The sequence below is a fragment of the Cebus imitator genome, unplaced genomic scaffold (assembly GCF_001604975.1).
Source record: "Cebus imitator isolate Cc_AM_T3 unplaced genomic scaffold, Cebus_imitator-1.0 Scaffold179, whole genome shotgun sequence".
Lineage (NCBI taxonomy): Eukaryota > Metazoa > Chordata > Mammalia > Primates > Cebidae > Cebus > Cebus imitator.
Window position 1 is genome coordinate 4,059,601 of NW_016107494.1, and position 12,951 is coordinate 4,072,551.

The 12,951-nt window shown below is 51.7% G+C and overlaps 1 protein-coding gene across 31 annotated transcripts in view; it reads left to right on the forward strand.

The window, feature by feature from the left end:
* Positions 1-12,951, forward strand: part of CACNA1C (calcium voltage-gated channel subunit alpha1 C) — a 705,432-nt gene that overhangs the window by 610,129 nt on the left and 82,352 nt on the right. For all 31 annotated transcript variants that reach the window (XM_017545494.2, XM_017545500.2, XM_017545495.2 and 28 more), the window contains 7 exons: positions 3,762-3,868; positions 7,013-7,100; positions 7,605-7,712; positions 8,490-8,542; positions 8,863-9,009; positions 10,388-10,589; positions 12,358-12,516. In XM_017545494.2, coding sequence (XP_017400983.1) covers positions 3,762-3,868; positions 7,013-7,100; positions 7,605-7,712; positions 8,490-8,542; positions 8,863-9,009; positions 10,388-10,589; positions 12,358-12,516 — 864 coding nt within the window. The remainder of the gene's footprint in view (positions 1-3,761; positions 3,869-7,012; positions 7,101-7,604; positions 7,713-8,489; positions 8,543-8,862; positions 9,010-10,387; positions 10,590-12,357; positions 12,517-12,951) is intronic.

Genomic DNA, 12,951 nt, shown 5'->3' on the forward strand with positions numbered 1-12,951 from the left:
AGTGTGAGATGTGGAGTTGGTCTCCCAGCTGAGGGCCTCCCACAGACAACTATAGACTACTGCCAACCCCTCAGTCACCTGCTGCAAAGCTTTGTCACAGTGTCCCTTGCCCTGGGCATGGGGGAGGGAGAATTGTGCTGGAGAGCTGAGTTCAGCAGGGTGAGAGCAGGTGCTAAATGAACTTGAGCATGCAGGCCCCAGCCCTGGGCTGCTGCTGACCCAGCTCAGTTCTGCTGCGGGAACTGCTACAACATTGCTGCCCTCAGAACAGGCAACGCCCACCTCTGATAAACACTGGGAGGAGAGAGAGAGTATTTCTCCATTTTTCTGGTGTGTTTCTGAGTCTGGAAACCATTGCATGGCCAAGCTAGTTCATATGAGTCAGGGTGTGAGTTCCATGACCTCAGGGAACATGTGCTCCTCTCTGAGCAAGGGAGAAGATTCTATCCTTCCCCCAAACAGAAGGACTAAGGCTCTGAAGTCTATGCTTCAGCTTTAGCTTCTTCCTGGGAGACTGGCCTGGGACTCCCCCTCCCAAGGAGTCCAGGCTCCCTTGTCATCCTATCGCTGTGGCCGATGCAAGCTGATGTCACACCTGACTGATGCCACTGCCAGCTGCAGGCCTTTCCTTCCCTGATGAGACTCCCTCATCATGGCCAGCCTGTTGATGGACATGACAGTTCAGTCACTTCCAGAGATGAATGGGTTTTTGTGTGCCTTCCCCTGTATCCTTGTCCCCAGGGCACTCAAGTGCCCCTCGCTTCCATCCTTGGTTCCTGCTAACCAAGTATGTGGCTCAGATTTTTCTTTTCTACTCATGGAGAGTAGATCTGGCCAGGCGCCGGTTCCTGGAGGTGGGGAGAGGTAACCAAAAGCTGCGTGGCTGCATTAAGATGCACTGCGGCGAAACCTCTCTTCCGTGGTGAGCTGCTTTGATTGCCCGACTTCAGATGCAGGGGGGCACACAGACACCAGAGTTCTTTCCCAGGACAAGAGAAGCTCTGAGGCCCTGCTCTCAGTGCTCTTCTGCAGAGCTGCCCTTGTGGATTTCAATGGTGCTCTTTCTCCTTCGGGATTGCCATACAAGCCTAAGTGAAAGGTCTCTGCAAGCATTGTCATGGCAAGGTCCCTCCCTCCCCTCCCACCCCTCCCTTTCCTACTCTCTTCTACACTCAGTGTGCTTCTGAATAGAAACCCCGATGCCGGGACACTTTCCTATACCTCCTTCCCACTGGGTCCCTCTTCCTGGCCTGAAGGCCCAGTGTCACGTCGTGGCACAGATGACCGTGGCTGTCCAAGGGGGACATACAGCACAAGGAAGAGTAGAAGGGCCTGGAGATGTTTGGCCTTAAAAAGGAAAGGCGTGTAAGCCCACGACAGTTGGCCTGAGTTATGCAAGGGACTGTCACATCGAAGAGGAAGAAGGCAAATCTGGACCAGTGCGTGGAAATCGCAAAAGATAAGACAGGTCTCAAAACTAGAAGAGCTACCTGGACAGGTGGGGATGGCCCATGATTGAGCAGAGAGCTAGCGAGCCACACCCCATTCCTTTCCTTCCTCACGAGGGAAGCATCTCAGCAAGGGCCCTTTCCCAAGTAATGTAGAATTGGAAAGCAGGACCTAGGTGGCTGGCAATCAGAAAAAAAAGGATCAAAGGGGGACAATTAGCACTGGGTACCTGAGCCCGGATTTTTCCGATGCCCTAAATGCCACAGATGGCTTCCAAGTAAAGGCTCCATTTTCCCCATGTCCATTTGCCCTTTCTTCTATAGCCACTCTTCCTCAGCCCTGCCTGGGTGCAAGTTCCCACCGCCCCCATCTGCACACACATGCACTTGCTCAAGTGTTGGTCTCATTCAAGGGTCCCCAGACAAACAAGAGCCCAAAGCCAGAGGACAGAGTTGGCACTCTAAGTGTCGTTAGTCCACCCATCTGAGGACCATTTTCCCCCAAGCACAGAGGATTCTGTTAGAGCTCAGTAGTAGCCTCAGAAGATCCATTCCAGAAGCAAGAAGGGATCAGACCCAGAGCCTTCCTAACACTAAAATCGAGGTGACTGGGCAAGTACTGGGCCTTCTGCAGGCACAGAGGGCTCTTCAGTGAGCTATGGGAGCCTCCTGAGTCCAGTCCCTGGCCGTCTCAGGTCTTCACTGAGAGGCAGGGAGGCAAGCCTTCCAGATGGTGGGTCTTCTGGAACAATACTCCCTTGCATCTTTTATATAATCTACCCACTTCTAAAAACCATTGCATAGCACAGGTGCCTGAGTCCTGTGGGACCCCCTGCTGCAAGAGATAAATGGAAAGAATTAGGTTGCAAGAGCTATTTTTGCCCATTTCCCCCTGTGTTTGCTTTTGAATGGCTCTGCGGACACTCTGCCCTGGGCATGCTCTGATTCCAAAGAGATTAACTGGACCCCAGATGACCAGGGAGCCTCGCTCCACCTCTGCACTGTCAGCTCCTCATTTTCCCTTTTGGCCGATGCTCCCTGTCCTCTGCCTGTCATAGCCCCTATCCTGGATAACCATTGGCCCTTGTGCACGCTGGCGAAATGGGAAAGGCTGTAAAGGCGATCTGTTGAGCACCTTGCTGTGCACAGCTTTACACCTGTCTCAGGGGGAGGTAATAATGGCCACGTCCTCTAACAGTCCTCGTCATCTTGTGCGTTCTCTTTTAAAAAGTTTCCAAAGGGCTTTCACAAAGGCAGGGGATAGTATCCTCGCTTTATGATGAGAGAACAAAACTCCTCATCCAGGAAGCATCCAGAATTCAAATCCAGGCTGTAGTGACAGCTCACCCTTTTACGGAGCTCATTGTGTGCAGGATGGAGCCCTAAGTATTTTACATATAGGTTCTCGCTTGATGCGTACAATCCTGTAGGGTAGATCTTACCCTCATTTTTCCAATGAGGAAACAGAGGCACAAGGGGAATTGAGTTTCTTGCTCCAGGCCACAGAAATAAAATACCATAGGGCTGGGATTCCAGCCCACGCAGCCTGGCCTAAGAGCCTGTGACCTTAGACACTGAGCCATATAGCCCCTCTGACCACACAGCTTTTGCCCTCAAAGAACCCCAGATGCAGTCTAGAAGCGAAACAGAAGTGAGTTCAGGATATGTGGCATCAATCATAAGCACCTCTGAGGCCAGAAAGGGGAGGTATGCTAATTGCCAGAGTCACCAGTGGAACTTCTCACCAGGCACCAGGGTGACCAGTCTCAGGCCTAGTTTGCCTAAGACTGAGGGGTTTCCTGGGATGCAGGATTTTCAATGATAAAGCAAACCTGGGCAAACCGGGACTGCTGGGCATGCCCGCCCCCAACTCCCTGCAGATGCCTGGTGCTCTCAGCTGGCCTAAGGACTCAAGCATTTGGAGAGGCAGTAGGGAAGTGTGCCCCTAGCCCGAGAGCATCAGCAAAGGGCCCTGCAGGGCCAAAGCCCTGGACTTGGGATGTGGAACAGTGGGAAATTAGAGTGACGTGGTGGGGCCTACTTGAAAGGGCTTTGAATGTAGGACTAAAGAGTCTAGCATGGCCTGGCAGGTGTAGGGAGCCACCCGGAAGTCCTGGGCCAGAGATTCTTAGGTGGTTGTGTGCATGGTTGCAGAACTCTTGGCACCATATCGCCGTCTTTGTCCTTCCTGTTCCCCATGGATAGTGCTTGGGACTTGCCCAAGGGATGCTGTGGGAGGAAGGGGTGGTGTGAGGGGTCTCTGGGCTATGGCTAGGGCCACTCATGCTCGTGTTTCTCTGTCCCTCCCTGCAGATGACTGCTTATGGAGCTTTCTTGCACAAGGGCTCTTTCTGCCGGAACTACTTCAACATCCTAGACCTGCTGGTGGTCAGCGTGTCCCTCATCTCCTTTGGCATCCAGTGAGTGGGACCCCCTCAGCCCACAATGGACCATGCAGCTAGCAAGGGGTGCCAGAGAGGACAAGCAAACCCTGAAGGACCGGCCTGCAGGGCCACGGCAGTGTGATGAGAGCGGGCTGGGGCCTCCAAAGCTGTATGTGGCGGCTTTGAGTTCTTAGATTCGTGTCCTCAGGGGTCTGACAGTTGGGACATGTTGATCAGGCGAGAATATGTTTAAATACCTGGGTTTTGCCATGACAGGCAGGGCCAGGCCCCGCTATTAAGAAATGGCTGTCTCCAGGACCTTCCTGCCTCCTCCACCACGGCCCCAGTGCCCTAGGCTGACCTTCAGCAACCCACTGCCATGACCTCCCCTGACCTGGACCCTCCTCCCCCCTTTCTCTCCCTTCTCTCTCCAGCCAAAGCACCTTATGTGTGAGTGTATGTGTGAATGTATGTGTATATGTCTGTGCATGTGTGGGGTGTTTGTGTGCATGAGTGTGTATGTGTGGGGTGTGCATGTGTGTGATATATGTGTGTTTGTGGGTGTGTGTGTATGTGTATGTTGACCAGCCGACCATGTGTATGTGTCTGTGTGCATATGTGTCTATATAGGTATGTATGTGTGTATATGTGTACGTATGAGTGTGGGAATGTATGTGTGCATGTGTGTATGTGTATGTGTGTGACTGTATATTTGTGTAGTGTGTGTGTGTGAGTGTACATGTGTATGTATGCGTGTGCACGTGAGTGTGTGTGTGTGTTTTTCATCTCGCTCATCTGGGGTACAGCCTGGATACGAGTTCTAAGAGCTCTCCAGGTGATTCCCCTGTACAGCCAAGGTTGCAGATCTTGTTCAGGTGTGAAGGATCTGATTACTAGTTCCTACCAAATTCTAACAACTGACAGTGTGAATCCTGCATCTTCACTTTCAAAACACTTCCACATACACATTCTTCTACGGTCCTCACACACACAAAGCTATGAGGGAGACAGGGAAAGTGTTATCATCATGGTATAGATGGGAAATTTGGGGCTCAGGACATCATGACACTTGCTCAAGGTCACACCTACGATAGAGAAAGGCATAAGTCTCAGGGCTCCTGGATCTCTCCTCCAAGGGTGTTTTCATGATTGAATGAGATCAGGCAGGGACAGGGGCCTTGGGAATGACCCTTTACTGTGATCATCGATTATTACCCCCTATTTTCTGCCTGGTAACCTGCAAGTCTAGATTCAAATCCCAGCACGACCACTCAATCACTATTTAACCTTGAACCAGAAAGTCTTCCTCTTTAGCCGGTGTTTTTCCCATCTGACCTTTAAATCCCTTCCACTGGGATTCAATGCAAACTGACTCCCTCCCAGAGAGACTGTAGGAGAGGCACAGTGATAGATAGGAGCGGCCTTTGCATCTCTTGGAATAAAAGGCCCATGCACCAGAGAAATTGGATCTTTCCACCAGCCCCTTCTTGAGCACATCATCCTGACCATACAAGGCATGTAATCACCACTTACTGGCCTGACATTCATTGTTTAAGTCCCAAAGCAAGTATGAGACTCTTGAAAGCTTGAGAGGCTGTCTCAGGTAGTTAGCCCATGAGGGTTAGGATGTACTCCACAGCTGCTCACCAAGGTGGTATGGTTAATAACCCCCATCTGGGTAGGAAGGACAACTCTGGAAACCATCCAGGCGTTTTGCTGAGGGGGCCTGGCTCCTGCTGTCTCCATCACATTGAGGAAGAGCAATAGCTTGAGATTCCAAGAAGCTCTGGCTTGGCCTCGGCATCCCAGCTGTGTGGAACCTGTAGTGCAGCGCAGGAGCCAAAGGGACTGGCCTTCTGAAGGGTGACCGAACAATCAACTCTCAAAAGAAAGGCTAATTGGAGAAAAGGCGTTCACATTTATTTAACGTGTATACCCAGAGCCTTCAGAATGCAGACCCAGAGATACAGGGGAAATTGTCTACTTTTATGCTTAAGTTCAAAAGAGTATGGACAGCCATGGAGAAATGTGATTGGACAAGAAGGGAGGGATCCAATGTGAATGGACTAAGTGGGGAACCCAGTAAGGCCTCTCTCTAGATTCTCTCTGTGAAGCATTCCTTCCTTCTGTGTGGGGGACAGGATCCTCTCTGCAATACGGGTCTTAAGATCTACACTCCCACATGGTAGTTTTGATAAGTTTTTTGGCCAGTTTTTATACAGAAAAGCAGAGGGAACATTTGAGTGATGCTTTTAGATTGTGTGGCTGGTTTTGGTGAAACGGGGTTCTGGGTTCTGGTTTCTATGACCCATCTCGGGGAAGAGGGATTCTAGTGTCTATGGCTAGCCTTGGAGGAGAAGGGGACGGAAGGACAGGAGGGCAAGAGAAGGCCAGAGAAAAACTTTTGCTTCTGAGACTGCTTCTAAGGCAGTCATTTCAGGGTGTTGTTTCCTGGGCCCCAACTAAAACCCATCCTTCCTTGGAGTCCTGAGTGTGCTCTGGGTGGGTTTTATGTACAGGTGTCAGGGGCAACTGTCTAGGATATGTGTTTGAAGCTAAACACTAAGAAATCTCCTCCCCGTGCCCATTGCCTCCAGCCACAAGGCCCGAGATCCCACCATTAGTACGGCATCCCTTTAAGTGCAATGATGTCTTCAGCAGACATCATGATAAAAGGCATCATTCAGGCAGTTCATCAAGCACACAGCTAGGTGATTTATATAGAATTCTAATTTAACCCTTGCAAAGACCTTCTGAGCTGATTACACTCCCATTTTACAGATGAACAAACTAGAACTTAGAAAATTTAGGAAATTTGCCCTCAGTGCCTTGGCTAGCAAGTGGCCGTGAATTCCCATGGCCTTGCTCTGAATTTCTTTCTCTGACACTGTGGATGCCCCTGTGAGTAGCACTGTACATTGCGAATGACCTGCCATGAGCCACCTTGCATGTTATTTATTCACCCAAGGGAAAGCCCCAGGGTTACAGGCAAGTTCCTGGCTCTCACAGGGTGGGAGACAGGAGTAGAGAACGGACCCAGAATGCGAATGTCCCCGAGATGGACTTTATGTTTTCTCAAGTTTGCCCGGGATTCACCTGTCAGGACACTCCCTTACCACATTATTTTTGCTCCCCCAGAAACAGGAGGAGCTTACTACACTGCCTATCTCCCTCTCCCAGGTCCAGTGCAATCAATGTCGTGAAGATCTTGCGAGTCCTGCGAGTACTCAGGCCCCTGAGGGCCATCAACAGGGCCAAGGGGCTAAAGGTGAGTCAAGGGCAGGTGTGGGAAGGCTCCAGCCAGCCCTGGGGAAGTGAGAGGTGAGGGGCGGGTTGGAAGGAAAAGGTGATGATGGTCAGGCCAAGTGGCTGCCATGTGGGGTCCCGGACGCTGGTCCCACTGCATGTGGCTGTTCCATAATGAACAGGGTAGTAAAAGAGGCAGCCATCCAAAATGTCTTCCCTAGGCAGAATGTGCCAAAGGGAGATCCCACGCAAACCCTGTGCCCCTGTGGTGCTGCTGTCCCTATATCCCTACCACTGTAAGATGGGCAGTTAGCAGGGTTTTTCTCCTCATAGTCACGGAGAGTCCAGTGGGGGCCTTTACATCCCATTAGGGTCCATCACTTCCCATGTGACTCTGGGAGCCTGACTTTGCCTCTCTCAGCCCAATTACTGCCCCCTGCGGCAAACGGGCTGCCCTGCTACCTTCTGGAAAGGCCCCCGGCATCTCCTGAAGCCACGTCCCTCTCCCCTTCCCTTCCCACTTTAGCATGTGGTTCAGTGCGTGTTTGTCGCCATCCGGACCATCGGGAACATCGTCATTGTCACCACCCTGCTGCAGTTCATGTTCGCCTGCATCGGCGTCCAGCTCTTCAAGGTAAAGCCTGGGCTCCGTCGTGGTCCCGCTTACCCCATCCCATCAGCATTCCCGGGGAAGGGAGTTGGCAGATGCAGCACAAACAAGATAGTGCCCTGGGCCAGACTCGGCCTGGACGTAACCTCCACCTGCAGCCTGACTCAAGCTTCAGACCAGGGGAGGGAGACATCGGGCCACCAGGCCAGAGGCCCCTCACTCTTTCCACTTCACCTGCCCTTCAGGTCACGGCCCTTCCTCCCTGTGGAACCTCTGTGTCAGTCACTTGCTTTAAGCTTGCAGCAGTGACCTGTTATCAACAGCATCATGTCCCCACTGTACCACCCAGCTTTCAGAGCCCTGCACTTGTCAAAATCAGCTCCCACTGCTCCCTGCGGGGCCCCTTGGCTGCAACGAAGCCAGCGTCCTCCTTGGGTTCTGGTCCTTTTTGCCCTAACCCTTTTAGTTCTGCTATTCTCCCACCTAGAGCATTCCCCCCACCACCCCCAACTGTGTAAACTCTCATCTAACCCTCCCTGAGCCCAGCAAGACCTTCCTAGAGAGCACAGCTCCGATGGACCCAGCTCCCGTTTTTGCATTGAAGTGCTAACTTGTAGCACTGGCGTCTGTATTCGCCACTGTTCAGTTCATGTGGGTCAGGCCCTGCCCATCTGGATTCTGCACTTTTTATCCCACTGTCCCTAGCACAGCGCTGGGCTACAGAGATGCTCACTAATTGTTTTTGGATTGCCTCACTGATTAATGAACATCTCTAATAATACTCTGTTCTCTGCCTTCCAGGGAAAGTTGTACACCTGTTCAGACAGTTCCAAGCAGACAGAGGCAGAATGCAAGTGAGTGGAGAGGGAGGGCAGCCCGGGCCACGGCCGGCCAGCCCCGGGAGGCTGGAGGCTTGACCCAAAGGGAAGGACAGCTCATTTTGTAAGACTGCAGTGGCACCTGGACTTTTGCCCATGTGTCACCTGGCCTCACTGACACAATGTATAGCATGTTTTGTTCCTGAAGTTTCTGCCCACTGAAGCTCTTCCCCTGGCTAGAACTGTGAAGTTCAAGCCAGGCAGTCCCATCCCACCCAGCATTCAGGGTCACTGGCAACCCAGGCGTGAAGGAAGATGGGAGATCCCACAGTAAACTCCTTCTCCTCCTCTCTCAGGGGCAACTACATCACATACAAAGACGGGGAGGTGGACCACCCCATCATCCAGCCCCGCAGCTGGGAGAACAGCAAGTTTGACTTTGACAACGTTCTGGCGGCCATGATGGCCCTCTTCACAGTCTCCACCTTTGAAGGGTGGCCAGAGTGAGTATGTAAACCAAGGCCTCCTGAACCCTAACACTCAAGGGCCAGCACTGACTTTCCATCCCATCCCCAAGTTTTCTTAATGTCCCGCACTCCTTGTGAAGGTCATGTTTTGCTGGGTCCTCCCCGGGCAGTGAGGTATATTTCCAGGACAACTTATAGGCCACTGTCACTGCTGAAACATAGACTCTTCTTTCTCTAGAAGGTGTCAAGAAACTCCCACCAAAAATGACCATTTTTTTTAGGTCTCTTTCCAACCTCAACATGAGCCACAATGTGAGAGGTCTCTGTCTTGCCCTTATGGCATTTGGGAGCTGGGTGTAGGGAGAGTTTCTCCAGTGTGGGCCCTGTGGTCACCATAGGATTCAAGATTACCACTCCAGCATGCCCTTCATTGGGTACAGATGGCTGAGATGCTTCTGTTTTATTGACTGGACCCCGTCTCCTTAGGAAAAGCCTTGCCTATATTTACAGTGGAAAGTAAGAAAGGCTTGGAAGCGTGGACCCCACTTCCACTGCAGAGGCAATGCATTCGTACCTACAGCAGCCCATGGGCTTTGCATTCTGCGTCACCTCTACCAGGCAGCTTCCCATCAGGTTCTTATATCTTTGTAGAGACACCTGCTTTTCCCCTAATATTTCCAGTGACATTAGAATCTGAAAGTGAAAAAATTCTAAATGTTTCTAAGTCAAGAGCAATGCGTGGATATTAGGTGAGAGTTATCAATATTATGTAGTAAAATATAGGTGATATCTAGAGAATAACCAACTGCTGTGCAGGCTACAGAGGACGAGGAAGAGATTATCCCCGTCCGTGAAGAGTAACAAGCTCCATGGGGCACACGGCCCAGGCTCAAATGAATGACATACACATGTAAACTGCTTAAGTCTACGACCAGGCCATGGTGATGATGGGAGTAGCATGGGTCGTGCGAGTGTTTTTATCTAAGTGGAAATTTGCTCTCAGAGAGATTTATTTTACATTCCCTCTAACATCCTCTGAGTCCATGCCAGTTTGCAAAGCTGTCTCAATATTTACCACTATTTCCAGTATTTGAAATCAATGTCCATGACTCATGTTACATTTAAATAGTTCTTCACAGTTTCAAAACACCTTCTTATACATTATTCTAAGTACCCTGCAAGGTAGGAAAGTCAGGAATTACTGTCTCCAATTTACAGATGAGGAATTTGAGTCTCAGAGAGGTTAAGCGCTTTGCCCAAGGTCACACAGCCAGTAAGTGGCTGAGCTGGGACTCCAACCCAGAGCTGTCTCCTGCACCCTGACCCCTCGGATCCCTGGCGCAGTGCTGCCATCCTTCCGCCGAGGGGATCCAGCCTCTCCAGTTCCCTCTGTGGGACCTGTCTCCTCCTGCAGGCTGCTGTACCGCTCCATCGACTCCCACACGGAAGACAAGGGCCCCATCTACAACTACCGCGTGGAGATCTCCATCTTCTTCATCATCTACATCATCATCATCGCCTTCTTCATGATGAACATCTTCGTGGGTTTCGTCATCGTCACCTTCCAGGAGCAGGGAGAGCAGGAGTACAAGAACTGTGAGCTGGACAAGAACCAGGTAGCTTCCTAGGAAGGAGCAGAGGGAAGCGAAGCCCACCCTGCGGAGGGATTGTCTCTTCGCTCCTCAGCCAGAGTGGGCTCTTAGTCTCTGAGAGACCTGTGCAAAAGAAACGCAAATCCCTGCAAACCCCAGAACTGGCAAATGTACTCAGCCACCAAATATCTGTGAAGCTTCTACTTAAGGATACTCTACAATAGGTTTTGTCAAAAAAAAAAAAAAAAAAATCTTATGCCCTATGTAGAAGTTGACAAGTTAGAAGGACCCAAGTGGGTCAGCACCACTTATATGGAGGAGAGAAACTAGAATTGTGAGGGAGTGAGGGCCTTGGGGAGGGGGAACAGGGCAGTTTCGGGAAACCAATCTTATGTGGTTTCTTAAGTAAAACCCAGAGGCCTGTGTGGGAGGTGGGGGAAGGAAAGAGGCTTACGTGGGAGTGAGATGGTGACGCCAAGTATCGTGACAGGTTCTGTTAGCCGTGAAGAGCTGGCAGTGCTGTTGCTGAGTCAGGAAGCTGTCCGGGTAGGAGGTTGGTGTAGTCCCTCTGTTCTGTTCCCCAGCTTGGCTCCCACTGGGAGGAGTCTGTGGGGAAACACATCCTTGTCTGTGAATAAGGAGTGCCCACGGGAAGGAGCACAGCATGATGTATCCCTTGTGACCCCTGCCAGGCCAGCCAATCCCCTGGGAGTTGTCCTGTTTACATCTTGGCCACAGACTCACCCTGCTGGCTGCCGTATGGACCCTGGTTTGAAAGAAGACAGGAAGGAGGGGAGGCCAGTTAGAAAGTAGAAATGAGAGAGGCTGAGACTCCGATCTAGTGTCAGGTTAACGATGGAAAGAACAGGAGGAGGTGGAGTGTGAAGGCTCAGGCGTCGGACATCAGGGCTGAGGCTTTGAGAAGAAGCTGGGGAGATTCCCCAGCTCCTGATCTGGAAGTCTGGGCACAGTGCAGAGAAACGGACTGGCTCTTTTCCAGAGTCCCAAGAATCTAGTTAGCCCAGAATCTTCTTCCCTGTCAATGAACTGTGTCTTTCCATCTTATGGACACTGGCAAATAAGAAAGATTCATTTAGTCGGCCAAGCGTGGTGGGTCATGTCTGTAAAACCAACACTTTGGGAGGCCAAGGTGGGTGGATCACTTGAGGCCAGGAGTTTGAGACCAGCCTGGCCAACATGGCAAAACCCCATGTGTACTAAAATTATAAGAGAATAGCTGGGCTTAGTGGTGCATGCCCGTAATCACAGCTACTCAGGAAACTGAGGCAGGAGAATAGCTTGAGCCCCAGAGACGGAGGTTGCAGTGAGCCGAGATCTCACCACTGCACTCCAGCCTGCTGGATTTAGGACAGGAAAGAAAAACTGAGGAAAGAAGTAGCCAAGGAGGGTCTGTGGCATGGGAAGTAATCGGTGAGAAGGCCAGCTGTCCGTCGGCCAGGAAGCACAGTCTTAGCCATGCCAACTCCCTGAGGAGCCAGGTGCCGGGCATCACGGGGAGGGGGGAGATGTGAGCTCCCTGCCTATGTGCTCGATACAGGGATTTGACAAGAAGGGGTTCTCTCCTTGATTAAGGGAGCCATGGAAAAATCAAGACATTTTCTAAATAACACCTCCGACCCGTAAGTAAGCTAGAGCAGCCGATGAGTCCTCTGACTTCCGGAGAACCCCGCCCCACAGCGTGTGGTTTCGTTCACATCCCGCACTTCTCTGCCAGCCCCGCACACCCTCCAGGTAACTAACGCCACTCTCCCCATCCTCACCACCCTCCCAGCGACAGTGTGTGGAATACGCCCTCAAGGCCCGGCCCCTGCGGAGGTACATCCCCAAGAACCAGCACCAGTACAAAGTGTGGTACGTGGTCAACTCCACCTACTTCGAGTACCTGATGTTCGTCCTCATCCTGCTCAACACCATCTGCCTGGCCATGCAGGTCAGTAGGAGGGGGAGCACAGCCACGGTGCCGCAGGAGGGAGCGGGCCACAGGGGTGGAAAGTGTACTGGAACGGCAGGGCCGTCTCAGTGCATCAGCTGCCCGGTCACCAAGGGAGGCAGCTGGAGAAGCATGAGTGTTCTCTGTCAAGGATGCGCTCCTCTCTGGTCCTTAGGGAAGAGTCCATGGCACCCTGGGCTGATAAATGGAGAGAGGGGAGGAGATGGAGAAGGGAGGGAGGGAGTGAGCTGGACGCATTCGTTGTGTCGGTAAGGCATGGCGTGTGGAGGTGGCTTCTGCATCCACCTGTCTTCAGGGACAGAGCTTGTGCCTGAGCTCTCTTGAGTGCCAGAAGTCTCCATAGAGTCATCACGACCAATCAGGAAAGGAACACAGATGTGTTCAGAGATGGCAGAACAGGGAAGAGCCTGGAGG